Source organism: Caenorhabditis elegans, chromosome V (assembly GCF_000002985.6).
Source record: "Caenorhabditis elegans chromosome V".
NCBI lineage: Eukaryota > Metazoa > Nematoda > Chromadorea > Rhabditida > Rhabditidae > Caenorhabditis > Caenorhabditis elegans.
Window position 1 is genome coordinate 18873764 of NC_003283.11, and position 21253 is coordinate 18895016.

General features: G+C 36.5%; 2 protein-coding genes across 2 annotated transcripts in view; one reads left to right on the top strand and one right to left on the bottom strand.

Annotated features, from left to right (window-relative positions):
- The window catches only part of emb-4, a gene marked incomplete at both ends in the record, with an annotated part of 34690 nt that extends 13479 nt beyond the window's left edge, over positions 1-21211 (bottom strand). The window contains 12 exons of the mRNA NM_001269902.2: positions 3253-3384; positions 3430-3558; positions 5284-5762; positions 7788-8165; positions 10660-10895; positions 12084-12354; positions 12968-13246; positions 16010-16234; positions 18662-18910; positions 19687-19994; positions 20733-21067; positions 21137-21211. Of these exons, the coding sequence (NP_001256831.1) occupies positions 3253-3384; positions 3430-3558; positions 5284-5762; positions 7788-8165; positions 10660-10895; positions 12084-12354; positions 12968-13246; positions 16010-16234; positions 18662-18910; positions 19687-19994; positions 20733-21067; positions 21137-21205 (3090 nt within the window). The remainder of the gene's footprint in view (positions 1-3252; positions 3385-3429; positions 3559-5283; positions 5763-7787; positions 8166-10659; positions 10896-12083; positions 12355-12967; positions 13247-16009; positions 16235-18661; positions 18911-19686; positions 19995-20732; positions 21068-21136) is intronic.
- ceh-51 (Homeobox protein ceh-51) lies at positions 370-2219 on the top strand (the record flags this gene model as incomplete). The annotated part of the gene is made up of 2 exons (NM_075284.6): positions 370-623; positions 1694-2219. The coding sequence occupies 2 exons, from the start codon at positions 370-372 to the stop codon at positions 2142-2144; spliced, it is 705 nt and encodes a 234-aa protein (NP_507685.1). The 3' UTR covers positions 2145-2219.
- Positions 21212-21253: the final 42 nt, after the last annotated feature.

A 21253-nucleotide genomic window follows, 5' to 3' on the forward strand; every position in this document is an offset into this window, starting at 1 on the left:
GGCTTAAAAATAAGCTTTTCAGACCAAAATTTCTACCGTAATCCAACACAAAGTACCAAAACTGCCAAATTTTGGCATTGTCCGATTTGTACGAAAAACTACAAGAATCAATCGAAAATTCGCTTTTCCGTGGAAAAACTTCACATTTTTCCAGATTTTCAGACAATTCTGAAGAACAGCCGGAAAATCTCACCCAATTCCCAGGTATCTCACCTCTCCGGTGTCACCTTTTCCCGGTCATGTCTCCCGCCAAACAAAATCGCACCTTCTCGCCTCCCCGCCTACCTAGGCAGCAATGCTCCGCCTAGATTTACAGCCTCCCCAGCTGGAGAATAGCCACTATAATTCCCCCAATTCATTCCACACAAAATGTCATCATCCAACTATAATATTAATAACGGCGGTGACTATTATCCTTTGTCTTCTTCGAATCTTAATTCAACTTCTGCTATTACTAATGCTACTGTAATGGAATATTCCACAATGCCAAGCAGCTCTCCGGGCTCAATGAGCTCATCGCCAGCCTATCCGGCGGCCTATCAGGCTCCATCACCGTGCTACGTGGCGGATCCCAATCAGCTTTACTATCAACAACAGCTGGCTCATAATGGGAATGATATGTTGTAAGTTTTTTCGATACTTTTCAGTACAAAACGGGCGTTTTAGAGTGATTTTCACTACGTTTTTCTACCGAAATGCGTGAAGAACCGCTAATTTTAATGGGGTTATTCAATTAGCGTCGGAAAATTAAAAAGTGTAGAAAAATTACGTCACAACTGTATTAAAATACATTTAAAAACATGTATTTAAATACATTTTGCAAGTAACATTTCTTGAATAACCCCATAAGTTTTGACAGTGGGAAATTACTCAAAATATAGCTTTTTCACACTATATGGCCGCGAACGGGCATTTTTAGCAAAAAAAAACTTTGTTAGCTGCTTTGTTGCAATTAACAGCTCTAAAAATTCCAATTTGAACTATTTTGGTAGCTGCAATTTTGCAATTAACAGTGTCGAAAAGTCCAATTTGCACAAATTGGGCAAATTTGGTAGCTGCTTTTTTGCAATTAACAGTGGCCAAAATTCCAAATTTAGGCAATTTTGGTAGCAGCTGCTTTTTTTGCAATTAACAGCTCCAAGAAGTCCAATTTGCACAAATTGGGCAAATTTGGTAGATTTATTGCAACTAGCAATGTCGAAAATTCCAATTTGAACTATTTCGGTAGCTGCTTTTTTGCAATTAAAAGCTCCAAAAATTCCAAATTTATGCAATTTTGGTAGCTGTTTTCCTGCAATTAGCAGTGTCGAAAAGTCCATTCTGAACTATTTTCGTAGCTGCTTCTATGCAATTAAGAGCTCTTAACAATCCAATTCAGGAAATTTTGTTTGCTACTTTTTTTGCAATTAACTGTTTTCAAAAATTTCAATTTTGAACAATTTTCGAAGCTTCTTCTTCGCAATTAGCAGTGGCCAAAATTCCAAATTTAGGCAATTTTGGTAGCTGCTTTTTTTGAAATTAACAGCTCCAAGAAGTCCAATTGCCACAAATTGGGCAAATTTGGTAGCTTCTTTTTGGCATGTTAAATTTACAGCGGCAAAAATCCCTATTTGGAAAATTTGATCACTGCTTATTTGCAACAAAATTCATCTCCGTGATCGCTTTTCTTCCGAAAATTCCTTTTTTTTTACAGAGTTCAAGCCCATGCTCAAGCCTACCAAGCTCAATGCTTCGCCTGGTTCCAGCAGCAGTACTCACAACTCTCCCCATCCTCGTTTCCTCATCCTATGGTGGCTCATCACGCTGGCTTCATCCCACCACCGCCGTCTTTTCTACATCATCAGCATCAGCAGCATCCAAGAGCTCCTTCAGAAAAGCGGAGAGGCGCTCGAACTCCGTTCTCCGATTCTCAGCTTTACGCGTTGAGAACCAGATTTGAGCAGTGCGACACAATAAAGGTTGACGAGCGACGGAAGTTGGGAGCAGTCATCGGACTTTCGCCCGAGCAGATCAAGATTTGGTTTCAGAATCGGAGATTCAAGTTGAGAAAGGAGAAATACAAGCAGATCAAGCAGGACGCTGTGCAGCAACAGAAATCGGCGAAGGAGGAGGCGGAGGAGGACCAGAAGCATGTTATTTCTTGATTTGTGTAGCTTTTTGTCACTTGTATTATTGTGTGCCCCCAATAAACGATGTTCGATTGAATTGAAGAAAAAAAACCGCGAAATTTGAATTTTCAGTGTTTTTGAACCTTTTAGAACATCAAAATTAGTAGAAATTCCACAACTTCAAAATTTTTGTCTCAAATTTACAACTCTCCGAGCATGTGTATTATAGGCGGTGTAGTCGATTTTTTTTATTGCTTCATTAGACTCAAAATTGTCTGAAAACACAGAATTTCATAATGAAACTTTTTTGAAAACTTCTCAAAAAAAAATTATGACGGCTCAAAAAATGGCCAAAAATTCGTTAAAATTTCAAATTTGACCGACGACTTGTCAATGTCGTAACGGCTGAAGGCAATTTTTTTTTTGAAATCACCGTCAAATTTTGAGTATACAATGTAATTATCTTGCGTTTTCAACTTCATTTAGGTATTTTAAAGTCCATGGACTACGGCGAGATTTGGTTTTAAAAATTTAAAAATCTCTTCGTCCATCGATTTTAAAATACCTAAATGGAGTTGAAAACTCAAGATAATCATGCTGTAAACTCAAAATTTAACGATGATTTCAAAAAAAAATGTTTCCAGTCGCTGCGGCATTGACAAGTCGGTCAAATTCAAATTTTAACGAATTATAGGCCATTTTTTGAGCCGTCATAACTTTTTTTAAAGAAGTTTTCAGGAAGTTTTATTATGAAATTCGGCGTTTTCAGACAATTTTGAGTCTAATGAAGCAATAAAAAAATTCGACTACACCACCTATAATACACATGCTCGGAGAGTTGTAAATTTGAGACAAAAATTTTGAAGTTGTGGAATTTCTACTAATTTTGATGTTCTAAAAGGTTCAAAAACACTGAAAATTCAAATTTCGCGGTTTTTTTTTCAATTCAATCGAACATCGTTTATTGGGCACACAATAATACAAGTGACAAAAAGCTACACAAATCAAGAAATAACATGCTTCTGGTCCTCCTCCGATTGGTATTAATATAATATCGACATCGAAAGTAATATTTTGAAAAACGGAATAATAAAAAAAACGAAATAACATAAAATTCCCAATTTTTTCTCCAATTTCTCCTTACCAACAAGTACTCCGTACGATCTCTTCCATTCCTGAGCAACTCAAACGCTCGGAACTCGTCGAGCTTCTCGAAAATCTGCTCAATGTGTCGCCAGCAAGAGTGGGCAACTTTCAGATCCGCCGAGTTGTTTCCCTGTAATTATAGGCTTTTATTCGGCCTGAAAAGCCTGAAACTGACTGAAAACAGGTCTGGAATGTCTTTGAAGAATCCGGTGAACGGGAAGATTTCGGAAATGATTCCTTCGGCCAGCTTGTTGCATCCTTTCGATGTAACTTTTGCAAGGAATTCCTCCCAAACTCGGCAAACCTGTAAGAAATTATAGTTTTCTTGTGGTATACACTACAAACTACACAATTTCAATATGCATTTCAGTCAAAAAAACGTTTTTTTTTAAAGAAAATTCAGCAATTTTTACAGTTTTTCCGCAAAAAACTGATGAAACCTAGATTTTTCAAATTTTTCAGTGAAATTTTCAAAAACTCAATAAACTATTCAATTTTTCCAGTTTTTCGTAAATTTTCATTGAAAAAAAAAATGGAAAATTGACGATTTTTGTCGAAATTTCGGGAAAAATTCGATTTCTCTTTCAAAAAAAAAAAACGCTCAAATTTTGGGCGCTGCTAAGACTACAAACTACACGTTTTGGGCGTTGCTAACGCTACAAACTACAAATTTTTGGCGCTGCTCAGACTACAAACTACAAATTTTTGGCGCTGCTAAACTACAAATTACAATTTTTGGCGCTGCTTAGACTACAAACTACAAATTTTGGGCGCTGCTCAGACTACAAACTACAAATTTTGGACGCTGCTAACACTACAAACTACAAATTTTGGTGCTGCTTAGACTACAAACTACAAATTTTGGGCGCTGCTTAGACTACAAACTACAAGATTTGGCGCTGCTAAGACTACAAACTACAATATTTTGGGCGCTGCTAACACTACAAACTACAAATTTTGGGCGCTGCTTAGACTACAAACTACAAGATTTGGCGCTGCTAAGACTACAAACTGTAAATTTTGGGCGCTGCTCAGACTACAAACTACAAGATTTGGGCGCTGCTAATGACATTTTGGGCGCTGCTCAGACTACAAACTACGAATTTTGGTCGCTGCTCAGACTACAAACTACAAATTTTGGGCGCTGCTCAGACTACAAACTACAAATTTTGGGCGCTGCTAAGACTACAAACTACAAGATTTGGGCGCTGCTAATGACATTTTGGGCGCTGCTCAGACTACAAACTACAGGATTTTGGGCGCTGCTCAGACTACAAACTACAGGATTTTGGGCGCTGCTCAGACTACAAACTACAGGATTTTGGGCGCTGCTCAGACTACAAACTACAAATTTTGGGCGCTGCTAAGACTACAAACTACAAGATTTGGGCGCTGCTAATGACATTTTGGGCGCTGCTCAGACTACAAACTACAGGATTTTGGGCGCTGCTCAGACTACAAACTACAAATTTTGGGCGCTGCTCAGACTACAAACTACAAATTTTGGGCGCTGCTCAGACTACCAACTACAAATTTTGGGCGCTGCTTAGACTACAAACTACAGGATTTTGGGCGCTGCTCAGACTACAAACTACAAATTTTGGGCGCTGCTAAGACTACAAACTACAAGATTTGGGCGCTGCTAATGACATTTTGGGCGCTGCTCAGACTACAAACTACAAATTTTGGGCGCTGCTCAGACTACAAACTACAAATTTTGGGCGCTGCTCAGACTACAAACTACAAATTTTGGGCGCTGCTCAGACTACCAACTACAAATTTTGGGCGCTGCTTAGACTACAAACTACAGGATTTTGGGCGCTGCTCAGACTACAAACTACAAGTTTTTGGTGCTGCTAACGCTACAAACTACAATTTTTGGGTCTTCTAAACCTAAAATCCTCAATTTTCCGGGGTTTTTTCACCAAAAATCACAAAATTTCGGTGTTTCCGTTGTTTTTGGGCGCCTTTTTCCATTTTTTTTAATGGAAAAATGTCTCGTTTTTTTTCACACAATTTCCATACTAACCGAGAATCGGAAAAAGTATCCGGCATTCTCACAAGTGTACGCGACGTCTCCGACAATTTTCAACGCCTTGGCAAGCTTCTCAACACAATTCAACAGTTGAAGCCTCTCTTTTAGCACATAATTAACACGTCCATATCTGGAAAAGTCCTTTTCCGTCTCCAACGCCTCTTCTCCGTGTCCCATACGTAACAAGTGACGTTCGTCAACGTCGAGCGCGATGATTTTCTCGAAAAGTTGATTTAGAGCCTGATTCGAGTGTGTAACGATGAGCGTACGTTGATTCGGCCAATTATGATAGATATTCGAGATAATCTGCACGGCGACGTCGGTTTTTCCGGTTCCTGGCGGTCCGACGACCATTGTGAGGCCTGGTTGCATTCCGGATTTGATTGCTTCAACTTGTGATGGCGTGAATTTGACTTGATTCTTTCGTGGATCATATGAATATGGTGTTACTTTTTTTCGTGTTAGTGGAGTCACTGAAAACGTAGAGTTATATGCGGAAAAATTGCAGCGGCGCTTCTACTATTACGGGGGAACACTAAATTTCTGAAAATGCGTACCGCACCTGGAGAGCTTAGGACTATTTTAGGTACTAACTTGGGAAAAATCGGCGAAATTTTGTGGAAATTTGGACATTTTTGCCGAAAATTGCAAAGTTTCTGACATTTTTACCGAAAATTGCAAATTTTGTGGAATGTATCACATTTTTTGCCAAAAATCTGTCAATTTTTGGGAATTTCTATAATTTTTGCCGAAGCTGCAAAATTTCTGACATTTTTGCCGAAAAATTTGTCAATTTTGTGGAATTTCTGTCATTTTGCCGAATTCATGAAATTAGCAATTTTTCGGAAAAAATGTCCGAACTTTCACAAAATTTACCATTTTTTCGGAAAAATGTGTGAAATTCCACAAAAATTTGCAATTTTTCGCGAAAATGTGATAAATTCCTCAAAATTTTGTAGTTTGTATGACGGGAACATTAAATTTCTGAAAATGCGTACCGCACGTTAGATTTGACGCGCAAAATATCTCGTAGCGAAAACTACAGTAATCCTTTATATGACTACTGTAACACTTGCGTCGATTTACGGGATCTCGAGATTTCCGAAATTAGTTAACTTTCGAATAGTACAATCGATATTCCATTTGCCTTCATTTTTTTGTTGCTAAATTTTAATATTCTATCGATACGAATACGAATAACTGATTTTAAAGGTGGTCTAGTAGTTTTCAATACTACATTATACTCAAAATTGTGTGAAAACACCGAATTTCATAATGAAACTTCTAAAACAAAAAAAAAATATGACGGTTCAAAAAATGGCCTAAAATGAGTTAAAATTTGAAATTTGACCGACTTGTCAAGCGGCTGGAAAATAACTTTTTTGAAATCATCATTTTGGCTATACACGTCAATTTTTTTTGCGTTTTCAACTAGATTTAGGTATTTTGAAATCGATGGACGAAGAGATTTCGATAAATTTTTTTACCAAATCTCATTCGTCCATCGAATATTAAAATACCTAAATCTAGTTGAAAACGCAACAAAAAAAAAATTGACGTGTATGTCCAAAATTAGACGGTGATTTCAAAAAAGTTAGTTTCCAGCAGCTTCACAAGTCAAATTTCAAATTTTAACTAATTTTGGGCCATTTTTTGAGCCGTCATAACTTTTTTTTTGAGAAGTTTTCAAAAAGTTTCATTATGAAATTCGGTGTTTTCACACAATTTTGAGTATAATGTAGTATTGAAAACTACTAGACCACCTTTAAAATCAGTTATTCGTATTCGTATCGATAGAATATTATAATTTAGCAAAAAAAAATGAAGGAAATGGAATATCGATTGTACTATTCGAAAGTTAACTAATTTCGGAAATCGAGATCCCGTAAATCGACGCAAGTGTTACAGTAGTCATATAAAGGATTACTGTAGTTTTCGCTACGAGAACTTTTGCGCGTCAAATAAAACGTGCAATACTCATTCTCAGAATTTTGTGTTCCCGTCATACAAACTACAAAATTTTGTGAAATTTATCACATTTTCGCGAAAAATTGCAAATTTTGGTGGAATTTGACACATTTTTCCGAAAAAATGGTAAATTTTGTAAAAGTTCGGACATTTTTTCCGAAAGAAAAATTGCTAATTTCATGAATTCGGCAAAATGACAGAAATTCCACAAAATTGACAAATTTTTCGGCAAAAATGTCAGAAATTTTGCAGCTTCGGCAAAAATTATAGAAATTCCCAAAAATTGACAAATTTTCGGCAAAAAATGTGATACATTCCACAAAAGTTGCAATTTTCGGTAAAAATGTCAGAAATTTTGCAATTTTCACCGAAAAATGTCAGAAATTCTACAAAATTTGCAATTTCACAAAAAATGTTATAAACTCCACAAAATTCTGCAATTTTCAGCAAAAAATGTCAGGAACTTTGCAATTTTCGGCAAAAATGTCCAACTTTCCACAAAATTTCGCCGATTTTTCCCAAGTTAGTACCTAAAATAGTCCTAAGCTCTCCAGGCTTAATCTCCACATCCTGCCGTCTTTCGAGCTCCTTAAACTCGAGCTTAAACGGTGGAACGGCCTCTTTCTCATCAAATCCATCAGCCAGCTCGATTTTATAGCCCGGAAAGCTCTCCTTAACATGCGCAAACGATAGAAAAGTATCGTTAAAGTCCAACTCGGGCACGGCGCTCGACAATTTCGAATAATGAGCACTGTCGGGCTCTCCGTAACCGAGAATCACGTCTGTCAGCCAATCAGGTACAACACATTCAGTATTTAGAAGATCTCGAATTGTTTGAAGTACTGCTTTGAAATTATTGGTTTTGGAATCACGGCGGACGATTAGATTAAAGGTGTCGTAGATGTCATCTGTAATGAGAAATTGGATTAGCAGCGCCCAAAAATAGGTGTAGTTTGTAGTCAAATATCGATTTTTGCATGATTTTTTGATGAAAAATATATAAAATCGGCGATTTTCTAGCTCTTCAGGAACTTTTTTCTCATCAAAATGTGCTTTATTGCTTCGAAATTGGGATTTTTTAAAGCAAAAAACGAGAAAATTTGGGTTTTTAGATGTAATGGCTGGCTAATATACCGTATTTCTTCTATTAATATGGCTGCAATACTATTTTTCGATGGCCTTCCCGTTTGCAATACTAATAGGGAGTGCAAGACTATTAGGGAGTGCAATACTAATTTTCAGAACATTTTCTGACTTTGAGCTTACTAGTTTTTTTTCTGAAAAAGCTCGAATCTTATGTAAAAATTCAGAAAATTTGTTCTTAATTGTAACATATAAGTTCAAAAACTTCAATCTCGTAGAAATGTTGTAAAAAACTGTTGCAAAATAGGCAAAAAATGCTGTTGAAATCCTGAAATCAGCGATACGGGATTGCAATAAAAAAGAGTAAACGCAAGACTATTAGGGAGTGCAAGACTAATAGGGAGGCCATATTAATAGAAGATATACGGTATTGTAGTTTGTAGTGTTAGCAGCGACCAAAAAATTAGCAGCGCCCAAAAATTAGCAGCGACCAAAAATTAGCAGCGCCCAAAAATTAGCAGCGCCCAAAAAATTAGCAGCGCCTAAAAATTAGCAGCGACCAAAAAATTAGCAGCGCCTAAAAATTAGCAGCGCCCAAAAATGAGCAGCGCCCAAAAATTAGCAGCGCCCAAAAATTAGCAGCGCCCAAAAAATTAGCAGCGCCTAAAAATTAGCAGCGCCCAAAAAATTAGCAGCGCCCAAAAAATTAGCTGCGCATAAAAATTAGCAGCGCCCAAAAATGAGCAGCGCCCAAAAATTAGCAGCGCCCAAAAATTAGCAGCGCCCAAAAAATTAGCAGCGCCTAAAAATTAGCAGCGCCCAAAAATTAGCAGCGCCCAAAAATGAGCAGCGCCCAAAAATTAGCAGCGCCCAAAAATTAGCAGCGCCCAAAAAATTAGCAGCGCCTAAAAATTAGCAGCGCCCAAAAATGAGCAGCGCCCAAAAATTAGCAGCGCCCAAAAATTAGCAGCGCCCAAAAAATTAGCAGCGCCTAAAAATTAGCAGCGCCCAAAAATTAGCAGCGCCCAAAAAATTAGCAGCGACCAAAAATTAGCAGCGCCCAAAAATTAGCAGCGCCCAAAAAATTAGCAGCGCCCAGAAAATTAGCAGCGCCCATAAAATTAGCAGCGCCCAAAAATTAGCAGCGCCCAAAAAATTAGCAGCGACCAAAAATTAGCAGCGCCCAAAAAATTAGCAGCGCCCATAAAATTAGCAGCGCCCATAAAATTAGCAGCGCCCAAAAATTAGCAGCGCCCAAAAAATTAGCAGCGCCTAAAAATTAGCAGCGCCCAAAAAATTAGCAGCGCCTAAAAATTAGCAGCGCCCAAAAATTAGCAGCGCCCAAAAATTAGCAGCGACCAAAAAATTAGCAGCGCCTAAAAATTAGCAGCGACTAAAAATTAGCAGCGCCCAAAAAATTAGCAGCGCCTAAAAATTAGCAGCGCCCAAAAAATTAGCAGCGCCTAAAAATTAGCAGCGCCCAAAAAATGAGCAGCGCCTAAAAATTAGCAGCGCCCAAAAATTAGCAGCGCCCAAAAATTAGCAGCGCCCAAAAACTAGCAGCGACCAAAAAATTAGCAGCGCCTAAAAATTAGCAGCGCCCAAAAATTAGCAGCGCCCAAAAATTAGCAGCGCCCAAAAATTAGCAGCGACCAAAAAATTAGCAGCGCCTAAAAATTAGCAGCGCCCAAAAATTAGCAGCGCCCAAAAAATTAGCAGCGACCAAAATTTTGTAGTTTGTAGTCTAAGCAGCGCCCAAAAAACCAAAATTCGTCGTATATTGCTCATTTTGAGCGGAATTTTTTCAATTTTTCCGTAATTTTCATCAAAATCTTCAAAATTTCACTTTTTCACCTAATTTTGGAGTAATTTAGCGAGTTTTCATCGAATTGTCACTATTCTAATTTCAAATTTCAGCACTTTTAGTCAATTGTATGAAATTTATTCAATTGCAGCTAGTTTTTAGCGCATTTTCCGGCGTTTTCGCTCATTTTTCAGCAAATTTCGAGTAATTTTCAATAAAGTTGCAATTTTTCGAGAGAAATTCAGATAAATTTCCGGATTTTACAGACATTTTCGACTATTTTCCAACTTATCGTCAGTTTTCTCCAATTAAATTGTCAAATTTGATTAATTTTTCCCTAAATTGTATCAAATTCGACGAGCTACGTTCTCTGAGATGTGCTAAAATTCAAATTTTGTGATTTTAGAGCTAAAAAATCTCCTGAATTCGATTTTCGCGCGCGATTTTTATTTTTTCCAAGAAAATTGCCTTTTTCCAGTTTTTATTGAATTTTCTTCAAAATTCGCAATTATTACCCTTCGTCCCCTGTTCCATATCAATTCGATACTGATTCGGATCCAACAAAAGCCGGAATTTCCGTAAATCTCCTGGAATTTTCGCCTTTTTCTCCCAAGCAGTGAATTCTTCCAACAAATGACCATCTTGATCCAACATTCCTTCCACATCACACCCACGCACGCTTAGCACCTCAATTTGTTCGGAAAACGGGCGGCGCACGTCGAATTTTAGGCCAGAAGCCGATTTTCGAGATCTGGAAAATGTGATTTTGCTGGAAAACTGAAAAATTCAAGTTTTTCGCCATTTTTGGTCGAAAAATCCCGCCGCAAAAATCGAAAATTCGCCTTTTTTCAGAATTTTCGTGGAAAATACCCATTTTTATAGACTTTTTGAAGCAGAAATCGCATTTTCAGTCAATTTTTCGGTATTTTGAGCTAGTTTCAGAGCTTTTCCACAATTTTCAGCGGTTTTTTCACACATTTTTGAGAATTTTCAGATAAAAAACGCATTTTTAGCAAGTTTTCAGAAAAAAATTGAAAAAAAAAAATCCAAAAGTGCAAAAACTCAAATTTTCGGGATTTTTAGTGAAAAAATCGCAAAATTCAAGATTTATGGTGCAAAGTTCGAAATTTTGTCGTTTTCTGCCAAAATTTGTGTTTTTTTAGGTTTTTTAAAACAAAAATTCTTAGAATATTGGAATTTTTGCAGTCAAAAATCGCATTTTCGGCAATTTTTAAGCGTTTTTTGCAATTTTCGAGAATTTTAAGGTAAAAATCGCATTTTTAGCAATTTTCCGGAAAAAATTGGAAAAAAAAAATCCAAAAATGCAAAAACTCAAATTTTCGACGTTTTTTCGGGATTTTCCATTCAAAAATCATTTTTCCAGTGAAAATTATGAATTTTAAACGTTTTTTATTTTTAAGATTTTGAAGCGGAAATCTCAAAATTTTAGGATTTTTAAGTATTTTAGGGTTCAGCGAGGGAAATTCGACAAATTTCAGGCATTTTCCAGCTTTTGATTTCCGCTACAAAATCTTAAAAAAAAACGTTTAAAATTCATAATTTTCACTGAAAAAATGATTTTTGAATGGAAAATCTCGAAAAAAAACGTCGAAAATATGAGTTTTTGCACTTTAGATTTTTTTTGATTTTTTTTCAGTGAAAATTATGAATTTTAAAGGTTTTTTTTTCAAAGATTTTGTAGCGGAAATGTCAAAATTTAGTAATTTTTGAGTTTTTTAGGGTTCAGAGATGGAAATTCGTCAATTTTCAGTAAATTTTGCTGGTTTTTCGACGTTTTCAGACACATTTTTACAATTTTCAGCCGTTTTTTGGCACTTTTCAGGTGCAAAAACACGGTTTTACACCCATTTTTTCACATTTTTCATCGATTTTTTCACATTTTTCATAGATTTTCTCAGTTTTTCCATCGAAATTCTACCTGCAAGCGACCAAAAAGCAGACATCATGTTTTCTCAAATTCTCCCATTCCTGACGAATATCCTGTCGTCTGCCAATATTAACAGTTACAACTCCACGCACAACTGCCGGTGATTTTTCGCCGACAAGAGGCTTTGCAACCTCAGAAATTTGAAAATGATCAATTTGAAGAGCCATTCGAGCCCATCCACTGAATACTGTCTCGTTACGGGATTCATGTTGAAATGGTTTCATTCGGAATAGCACATCTTCCAAATCTTGACGAATTTCATCTGAAAAGATGGCGATTTTCAGGCTAAAAAGTACATTTTTACATTAACAAATTTTTTTTTTGGGATTTTTACAGCAAAAACAGAGGTTTTTCTAAATTTTCATAATTTATACTTTAAAAATTCAATTTTTTTTTAAATTTTTCGCGAAAATAGCCCATTTTATAGTTTGAAGCAAAAAAAATTAGCAGCGACCAAAAAATTAGCAGCGACCAAAAAATTAGCAGCGCCCAAAAAATTAGCAGCGACCAAAAAATTAGCAGCGCCCAAAAAATTAGCAGCGACCAAAAAATTAGCAGCGCCCAAAAAATTAGCAGCGACCAAAAAATTAGCAGCGCCCAAAAAATTAGCAGCGACCAAAAAATTAGCAGCGCCCGAAGACTTTTGCAGTTTGTAGTCTAAACCGCATTTCAGCACATTTTCCGGGCAAAAAATGTGATTTTCAAAACTTTTTTATACGAAACTAGGAGTTTCAACACTTTTTTTTCGCTGTGAAACTAATTTTTAGACAACTTTTTATATGGAAAATCCGATTCTCAGCACTTTTCCATCGAAAAATCGATGTTAACTACTCAAAAAATCGATTTTTTAGCCGATTTTCCACACACAAACTTACAAGTGGATTCCAACTGAAAAAGGTTGAAATTCCTCAGCAAATAGTCGTGAAGTGTCAGAAATTGGAGATTAAGCTTATCCAATGCGAGCACACCGTCTCCTGTATAATTCTCGTATGGAATGATATTCTCGTCCCAAATCACTTTTTCCGTCGGGAAAAGAGGCTTTTCGTTGAGTTGTGTCAGTTGATTTGGGCGTCGTTCACAGTGCAAAGTGATTGTTTCGACGAGATGTTGGTGTGGATAGAGATGGAGAAGAGATGTCTGGTGATTTGGGTCTTCTGCAAAAAATTGGGGGTTTTTTGAGGGAAAAATCGTTAATTTTCATGATTTTTCAGTATAAAAACCGAAAATTTCATTACATACAGGTGTAGTTTGTAGTCCAGGCCAAAATTGGATTCGCAGCGCCCAAAATATTGTAGTTTGTAGTCTTAGCATCGCCCAAAATTGAATTAGCAGCGCCCAAATATTGTAGTTTGTAGTTTTAGCAGCGCCCAAAACTTGTAGTTCGTAGTCTAAGCAGCGCCCAAAATTTGTAGTTTGTAGTGTTAGCAGCGCCCAAAATTGAATTAGCAGCGCCCAAATTCTTGTAGTTTGTAGTCTAAGCAGCGCCCAAAATTTGTAGTTCGTAGTCTAAGCAGCGCCCAAAATATTGTAGTTTGTAGTCTAAGCACCGCCCTAAATTTGTAGTTTGTAGTCTAAGCAGCGCCCAAAACTTGTAGTTTGTAGTCTAAGCAGCGCCCAAAATATTGTAGTTTGTAGTCTAAGCACCGCCCTAAATTTGTAGTTTGTAGTCTAAGCAGCGCCCAAAACTTGTAGTTTGTAGTCTAAGCAGCGCCCAAAATTGAATTAGCAGCGCCTAAATTTTGTAGTTTGTAGTCTAAGCAGCGCCCAAAATTTGTAGTTTGTAGTCTAAGCAGCGCCCAAATTCTTGTAGTTTGTAGTCTAAGCAGCGCCCAAAATTTGTAGTTTGTAGTCTAAGCAGCGCCCAAAATTGAATTAGCCGCGCCTAAAATATTGTAGTTTGTAGTCTAAGCAGCGCCCAAATTCTTGTAGTTTGTAGTCTAAGCAGCGCCCAAAATTTGTAGTTTGTAGTCTAAGCAGCGCCCAAAATTGAATTAGCAGCGCCCAAAACTTGTAGTTTGTAGTCTTAGCAGCGCCCAAAATTGAATTAGCAGCGCCCAAAACTTGTAGTTTGTAGTCTAAGCAGCGCCCAAAATATTGTAGTTTGTAGTCTAACTAGGGAATGACCAGAATAAGTGGAGCGATATTCAAAAAAAATATATTGTATCGGAAAGCTGACATTCTCTACTATAAGAATATGACTGAAATTTTTGCCCATTCGGGCTGGAAATCTGAAATTTTTACGTCTGAAATTCTACGTTAACTCTTTTCACTATCCCCAATTAGTACTCCCTGCAACAGCGAGATGGCCGAGTGGATAGAGTGGATGACAAGCATGGTGGGACTCTGGGGTTCAATTCCACCCTAACGTAAAATTTTTCAAAAATTTAAACGTGTTTTTTCGAAACTATATAAAAGCCCAAATTTAATTTTTCTGATCGATATCAGCATGATCAATGTGTCGACCAACACCATAATGATTCATTCAACATCTTTTCCCCTAAAATTTAAACTTTTTTTAAATTTTTTTTTTCATATTATTCGCTATGAATAAAATTGTTTATATGAGGGGATCCATGGTTGTAGTTACAATTTTGAGAAAAAAAGTTTAAATTTTAGGGGAAAAGATGTTGAATGAATCATTATGGTGTTGGTCGACACATTGATCATGCTGATATCGATCAGAAAAATTAAATTTGGGCTTTTATATAGTTTCGAAAAAACACGTTTAAATTTTTGAAAAATTTTACGTTAGGGTGGAATTGAACCCCAGAGTCCCACCATGCTTGTCATCCACTCTATCCACTCGGCCATCTCGCTGTTGCAGGGAGTACTAATTGGGGATAGTGAAAAGAGTTAACGTAGAATTTCAGACGTAAAAATTTCAGATTTCCAGCCCGAATGGGCAAAAATTTCAGTCATATTCTTATAGTAGAGAATGTCAGCTTTCCGATACAATATATTTTTTTTGAATATCGCTCCACTTATTCTGGTCATTCCCTAGTAAGCACCGCCCTAAATTTGTAGTTTGTAGTCTAAGCAGCGCCCAAAACTTGTAGTTTGTAGTCTAAGCAGCGCCCAAAACTTGTAGTTTGTAGTCTAAGCAGCGACAAAAAAAAATTTTGTAGTTTGTAGTCTAAGCACCGCCCTAAATTTGTAGTTTGTAGTCTAAGCAGCGCCCAAAACTTGTAGTTTGTAGTCTAAGCAGCGCCCAAAATATTGTAGTTTGTAGTCTAAGCACCGCCCTAAATTTGTAGTTTGTAGTCTAAGCAGCGCCCAAAATTTGTAGTTTGTAGTCTAAGCAGCGCCCAAAATTTGTAGTTTGTAGTCTAAGCAGCGCCCAAATTCTTGTAGTTTGTAGTCTAAGCAGCGCCCTAAATTTGTAGTTTGTAGTCTAAGCAGCGCCCTAAATTTGTAGTTTGTAGTCTAAGCACCCAAAATTTGTAGTTTGTAGTCTAAGCAGCGCCCAAAATTGAATTAGCCGCGCCTAAAATATTGTAGTTTGTAGTCTAAGCAGCGCAAAAATCAAATTTCATCCTATTTTGCTCATTTTCGGCGGAATTTTACCAATTTTTTCATCAAAAGCTAGTTTCAACCATTTTTTTTTTTGGATTTTTGCTCATTTTTAGTCAAATTTCGAGAAATTTTGCCGTTTTTCACACAAATTCCTAGAATTGCCTGAAACTTTAAACGAGATTTATGAATTTTGACAATTATAGCTAGTTTTTAGCGTATTTTTTGCAATTTTCACGATTGTGTCAGTGTCATATTCAGTATTGTTTCGAAAATTGCACTTTTTCACCAAATTTTCACCAATTTTTCATTCAATTCCTCAATTTTTCGTAATTATCGTCCAATTTTGGTCCAAATTTTACGGAGAAAAAGACCAAAAAAAAAACTCCAAATTTCGCGGAAAGTACCTCCAAAAGCTGGAACCAAATGTAAATATTCGGCAAATCGATAGACTTCCGCATGATTCATATCTCCAAATTGTTTCTGTAGTGCTCTTCGAGTGTCGACTCCACTGACATTTAACACGTAAAACTCTTTCATTGTCTCGTTGAAAAGTCGAAAAGCGGCTTTTTGAAGTCGTGTCACACTTTGATAGTGTTGTTCTGAGACTTCTTTGTGCGTTAGTTGACGACCTGTAAGATTAGGGTATAATTTTTTGACTGGAAAAAAAATTACTGAAAATTGAGAATTTTTGAGAAAAAACGCAGTTTCTAGCTGAATTTTTCGTAGCTTCTTCACTGTAGAAACGCCAATTTTCGCTTAAGCCGAAAATTTTCGGTTTTTGACGATTTTTATGCAGATTTCTTCAAAATATCATGTTGCACCATGTTTTTACACCATTTTTATTGAAAACTAGTATAAAAATATATAAAATTAGGATTTACTTGATTTTTCAGAAAATTGAATTTATTTCAGTCGAAACGCAATTGATAAAGTGCTCACTAGGGAATGGTGTTACCCCTGCAATCGCTAGGAGGACAAAACAAAGTGAAAATGGAAGATCAGATCTATGGCTACAAGAATCAGTTTTTGGAATCTGCTAAAGTCTGCCCCAAAGCTGAAATTTTCGGCCTTAAAAATTAGTGCTTTTTTTGCTCAAAATGCCGTTTTTCGTGTGTAGAAGTGGCTACATAAAAGTTTGGCACTGCAGCCGCCGTTCGAATGGCCGATTGGTGAACTCTCGTGCTCATTAATCTAAAGGTCACGGGTTCGTTCCCCACTAGGTATTAATTTTTTTTTGAATATTTCCTCTAGCATGAAATATGCACAAAACCACGGTTTCTTCCGTTTTTTGGTAACTTCGGAAAAAATTTTTTGGTTCCTGGGAATCATAAAAGTAATTTGGAAACTTTTTGGAAGTTTTCATTTTTTGATAAATTTTCACTTTTCTCCCACCTGATGTATGCAAATTTTTTTCTCTAAAAATAATTTTTCAACATTTTTTCAAAAAGTGCTTGGGTTGAAAGAGCAGCATTAGTTTGGGTATTTCTACGATTTTGGAGGATCAAATGTCATTTTAGGAGAAAACCACTGTTGTTTTCTCTAGAGTTTTTCACGAAAAGGACCTACTTTCAAAGACTTCCAGCTCCGTTGACGGGTAAAATAAAAAAAATTGTCAACTGCAAAGTTGTTTTAAAAGTACCAATAAACAAATTGTCCGTTGAAACTTGTCTGCTAAATTTTATGGGTAACGAGATATGGACACTAGTAATTAAGTAAGTTAAAGCTTCACTTTGATTAGCTTTATTAAATTTTTCGACTGAAATGTATTTTATTTTCAAATAAATCTAGTGATTTTCTATATTTTCACATTAATTTTCAAATTTTGAGTTGTCGAAATTTGTTTTTATTGCTTTACTAGACTCAAAATCGTCTGATAACACCGAATTTCATAATGAAACTTTTTTGAAAACTTCTCAAAAAAAAAAAGTTATAGCGGCTCAAAAAATGGCCAAAAATTAGTTGAAATCGGAAATTTTATCGACTTTTCGCAGCGGCTGGAAACTAACTTTTTTGAAATCACCGTTTAATTTTGTGTATACAACTCGATTTAGGTACATTTAACGTGAAATTTGGTAACTTCTGGTGATCCATCGACCTTAAATGTATTACGGGAACAATAAATCATGAGAATGCGTACGTGGAGCATTTTATTTGACGCGCGATATCTCTTAGCGAAGACTACAGTAAAAACTCAAATAACTATAGATAACTATATCTATAGATATTTAACTATAACTATAGATATTTAAGTTCTTACTGTAGTTTTCGCTAAGAGATATCGCGCGTCAAATAAAATGCTCCACGTACGCATTCTCATGATTTATTGTTCCCGTAATACATTTAAGGTCGATGGATCACCAGAAGTTACCAAATTTCACGTTAAATGTACCTAAATCGAGTTGTATACACAAAATTAAACGGTGATTTCAAAAATGTTAGTTTCCAGCCGCTGCGAAAAGCCGATACAATTTCAAATTTTAACTAATTTTTGGCCATTTTTTGAGCCGTCATAACTTTTTTTGAGAAGTTTTCAAAAAAGTTTCATTATGAAATTCGGTGTTATCAGACGATTTTGAGTCTAATAAAGCAATAAAAACAAATTTCGACAACTCAAAATTTGAAATTTAATGTGAAAATATAGAAAATCATTAGATTTATTTGAAAATAAAATACATTTCAGTCGAAAAATTTAATAAAGTGCTCAAAAATGGCCTTCTGAGCACTTTATCAATTGTGTTTCGACTGAAATAAATTCAATTTTCAGAAAAATCAAGTACCTAATTTTCTATATTTTTATACTAGTTTTCAATAAAAAAAATGGTGGCAAAACATGATATTTTGAAGAAATCCGCATAAAAATCGTCAAAAACCCGAAAATTGACGTGTTTCTACAGTAAAAAGGCTACGAAATTCACTGTAGAAACGCCAATTTTCGGGGTTTGACGATTTTTATGCGGATTTCTTCAAAATGTCATGTTGTACCATGTTTTTTTTAAACCATTTTAGCGCCCGTTTTTTCTCAAAAATTCTCAATTTTCAGCCGCCAATTCCCGCACCTGAAAGATCATCAATCTCAAATCTAGCGTAAAATTTGAGGAGTTGAACCAATTGGAAGAACAGCGAACCAGCGTCAGTGGAAATCAACGAAGAAAGCAGGCAATGTGTGAGAATATGTGATGAATGAAGTACTGAATTGAAGAATCGTCTCGTTTGAAGAATTGATTCTAAATCAATCAATAATTCGATGAATCTCTCGCAATATTTGATCGAATCAATTGGATCACGTACTTCTCCTTCTTCGGATTCTGCAAAAATTGTGGATTTTCAATGAAAAAGACCAATTTTTTTAGAAAAAATCGCGCGAAAATCGAATTCTACAACACATTTTCCGGGACTTTTTTTAGTTCAAAAATCACAAAATTTGAATTTTGGCGCTGAACTCTTAGCTGGAATTTGATACAATTTAGGGAAAAATTAATTGGAGAAACTGCTGATTTCTCGAAAAAATAGAATTTTTATTGCAAAATTTCTGAAAATTACTCGAAATTTGCCCGAAAAATGGGCTAAAAATGCTGAAAATACCATAAAAAATGTAAAAATTTGAGAAATTACTCAAAATTAGATGCTAAAAGCTAAAAACATCGGAAAAATCAGTGAAAATCCGCTGAAAATGTGTAAATTACGATGAAATTTGGTTTTGGGCGCTGCTTAGACTACAAACTACAAATTTTGGGCGCTGCTTAGACTACAAACTACAAGTTTTGGGCGCTGCTAATTCAATTTTGGGCGCTGCTTAGACTACAAACTACAAGTTTTGGGCGCTGCTAATTTAATTTTGGGCGCTGCTTAGACTACAAACTACAATATTTTGGGCGCTGCTGTGAATTTTTCACGTTTTTTCGTCATTTTCAAGAGATTTTAATGAGGTTTTCATTGAAAAATCGAAAAAAAATTACGGTTTTCGGATAAAAAACTAATATTTTCTTTAATTTTTCGCATTTCTCTTCAAAAAAACGGAATTTCCGGCGTTTTTCACCGATTTTCTCCGTTTTTTCCGGAAAATTTAGCATTTTCCACGTACCCTGAGCCTCATTTGGCTCCAAACTGTTCAAAACTCGTTTAAATTTCTCGATTAAATTCCACAAATAAGTCCGTTCGAACTCGTTGTTGTCCGCCGCCGCCGCCGTCATTTTCTGCCGCACATTTTCCCAAATTTTCTTCAATTTCTTCTGTTTTTTGAACAAATCTTCGCGTTGTGAGTCCAAAAGACCGGCCCAAATCTCAATTGAGACGAGTTTTCGTGTCTCTTTGTGCACAATTGGTGTCTCAACGGAGCCAAATGCGTTGACAAGGAATGTCAGAAGAGCACAGTGTTCTGAGGAGGCGAGTCTGCAAAATTTCGAAGGATTTTTTGGTGAAAATTGGGGAGAAATTTAGTGGAAAATCGCATTTTTCGCGTTTAAATAGTGGTGATTTTCAGTGGTTTTTTGCTTTTTTCGCGAAAAAAAACAAGAAAATTGCTCGAAATTAGGTGCAAAATGAGCGAAAATGCCGAAAAATTGCTATGAAATTCGCAAAATGCAGCTAAAAATGAGCAAAAAGCGATGAAATTGGTTTTTTGGGCGCTGCTAAGACTACAAACTACAAGTTTTGGGCGCTGCTAATTCAATTTTGGGCGCTGCTTAGACTACAAACTACAAGATTTTGGGCGCTGCTAATTCAATTTTGGGCGCTGCTAGACTACAAACTACAAGTTTTGGGCGCTGCTAACGACATTTTGGGCGCTGCTAGACTACAAACTACAAGTTTTGGGCGCTGCTAAGACTACAAACTACAAGTTTCGGGCGCTGCTTAGACTACAAACTACAAGTTTTGGGCGCTGCTAGACTACAAACTACAAGTTTTGGGCCCTGCTAATTCAATTTTGGGCGCTGCTTAGACTACAAACTACAAGTTTTGGGCGCTGCTAAGACTACAAACTACAAGTTTTGGGCGCTGCTAATTCAATTTTGGGCGCCGCTTAGACTACAAACTACAAGATTTGGGCGCTGCTAATTCAATTTTCGAGCTAATTTCGAGTTTTCTGAGCTTTTTCGCCATTTTTCCGCTAAAATCTCGAATAATCACCCTTCTTCCTGCAACGAAAGCTGCAAAATGCTCTTAAAAAAGTGCGGAAAGTGCTCGGATTTCTTCGTGAAACAGTTCCACGAATCCAAATTTCGTTCTCGAAATTTCTCATTAATCATCACAACAATCGACATATTCCAGGCCTTTGAGGCTTTTTCTGGAACGTAATTCGGCCATAAATAGGCCTCCAAGTACTGCGAAAACTCGAGCATCATGATTTTTCGCGAATTAAACGAGGTTTTCAGCATTTCATTGTCGTAAATTGTGTCGATGAGCTTTGCGTCGAAATTTTCGTGAGTTTCTGCTGTGAATGGAGCCCAGAACTTGGCGGCGACCTGAAAAATTGGGAAATTTTAGGAGGAAATTTGATTTTTGTAAGTTTTCTAAGGTTTTTTTGCACCCACCGCTGAAATTGTGTCATTTTCGATGGCTCCCCGAGTCACCACGGCTTCTTGATGACGTTTAGTCACCATTTACACCTGAAAAACAGTTTTTGCCGAAAATCGCAAGATTTTAGCGAT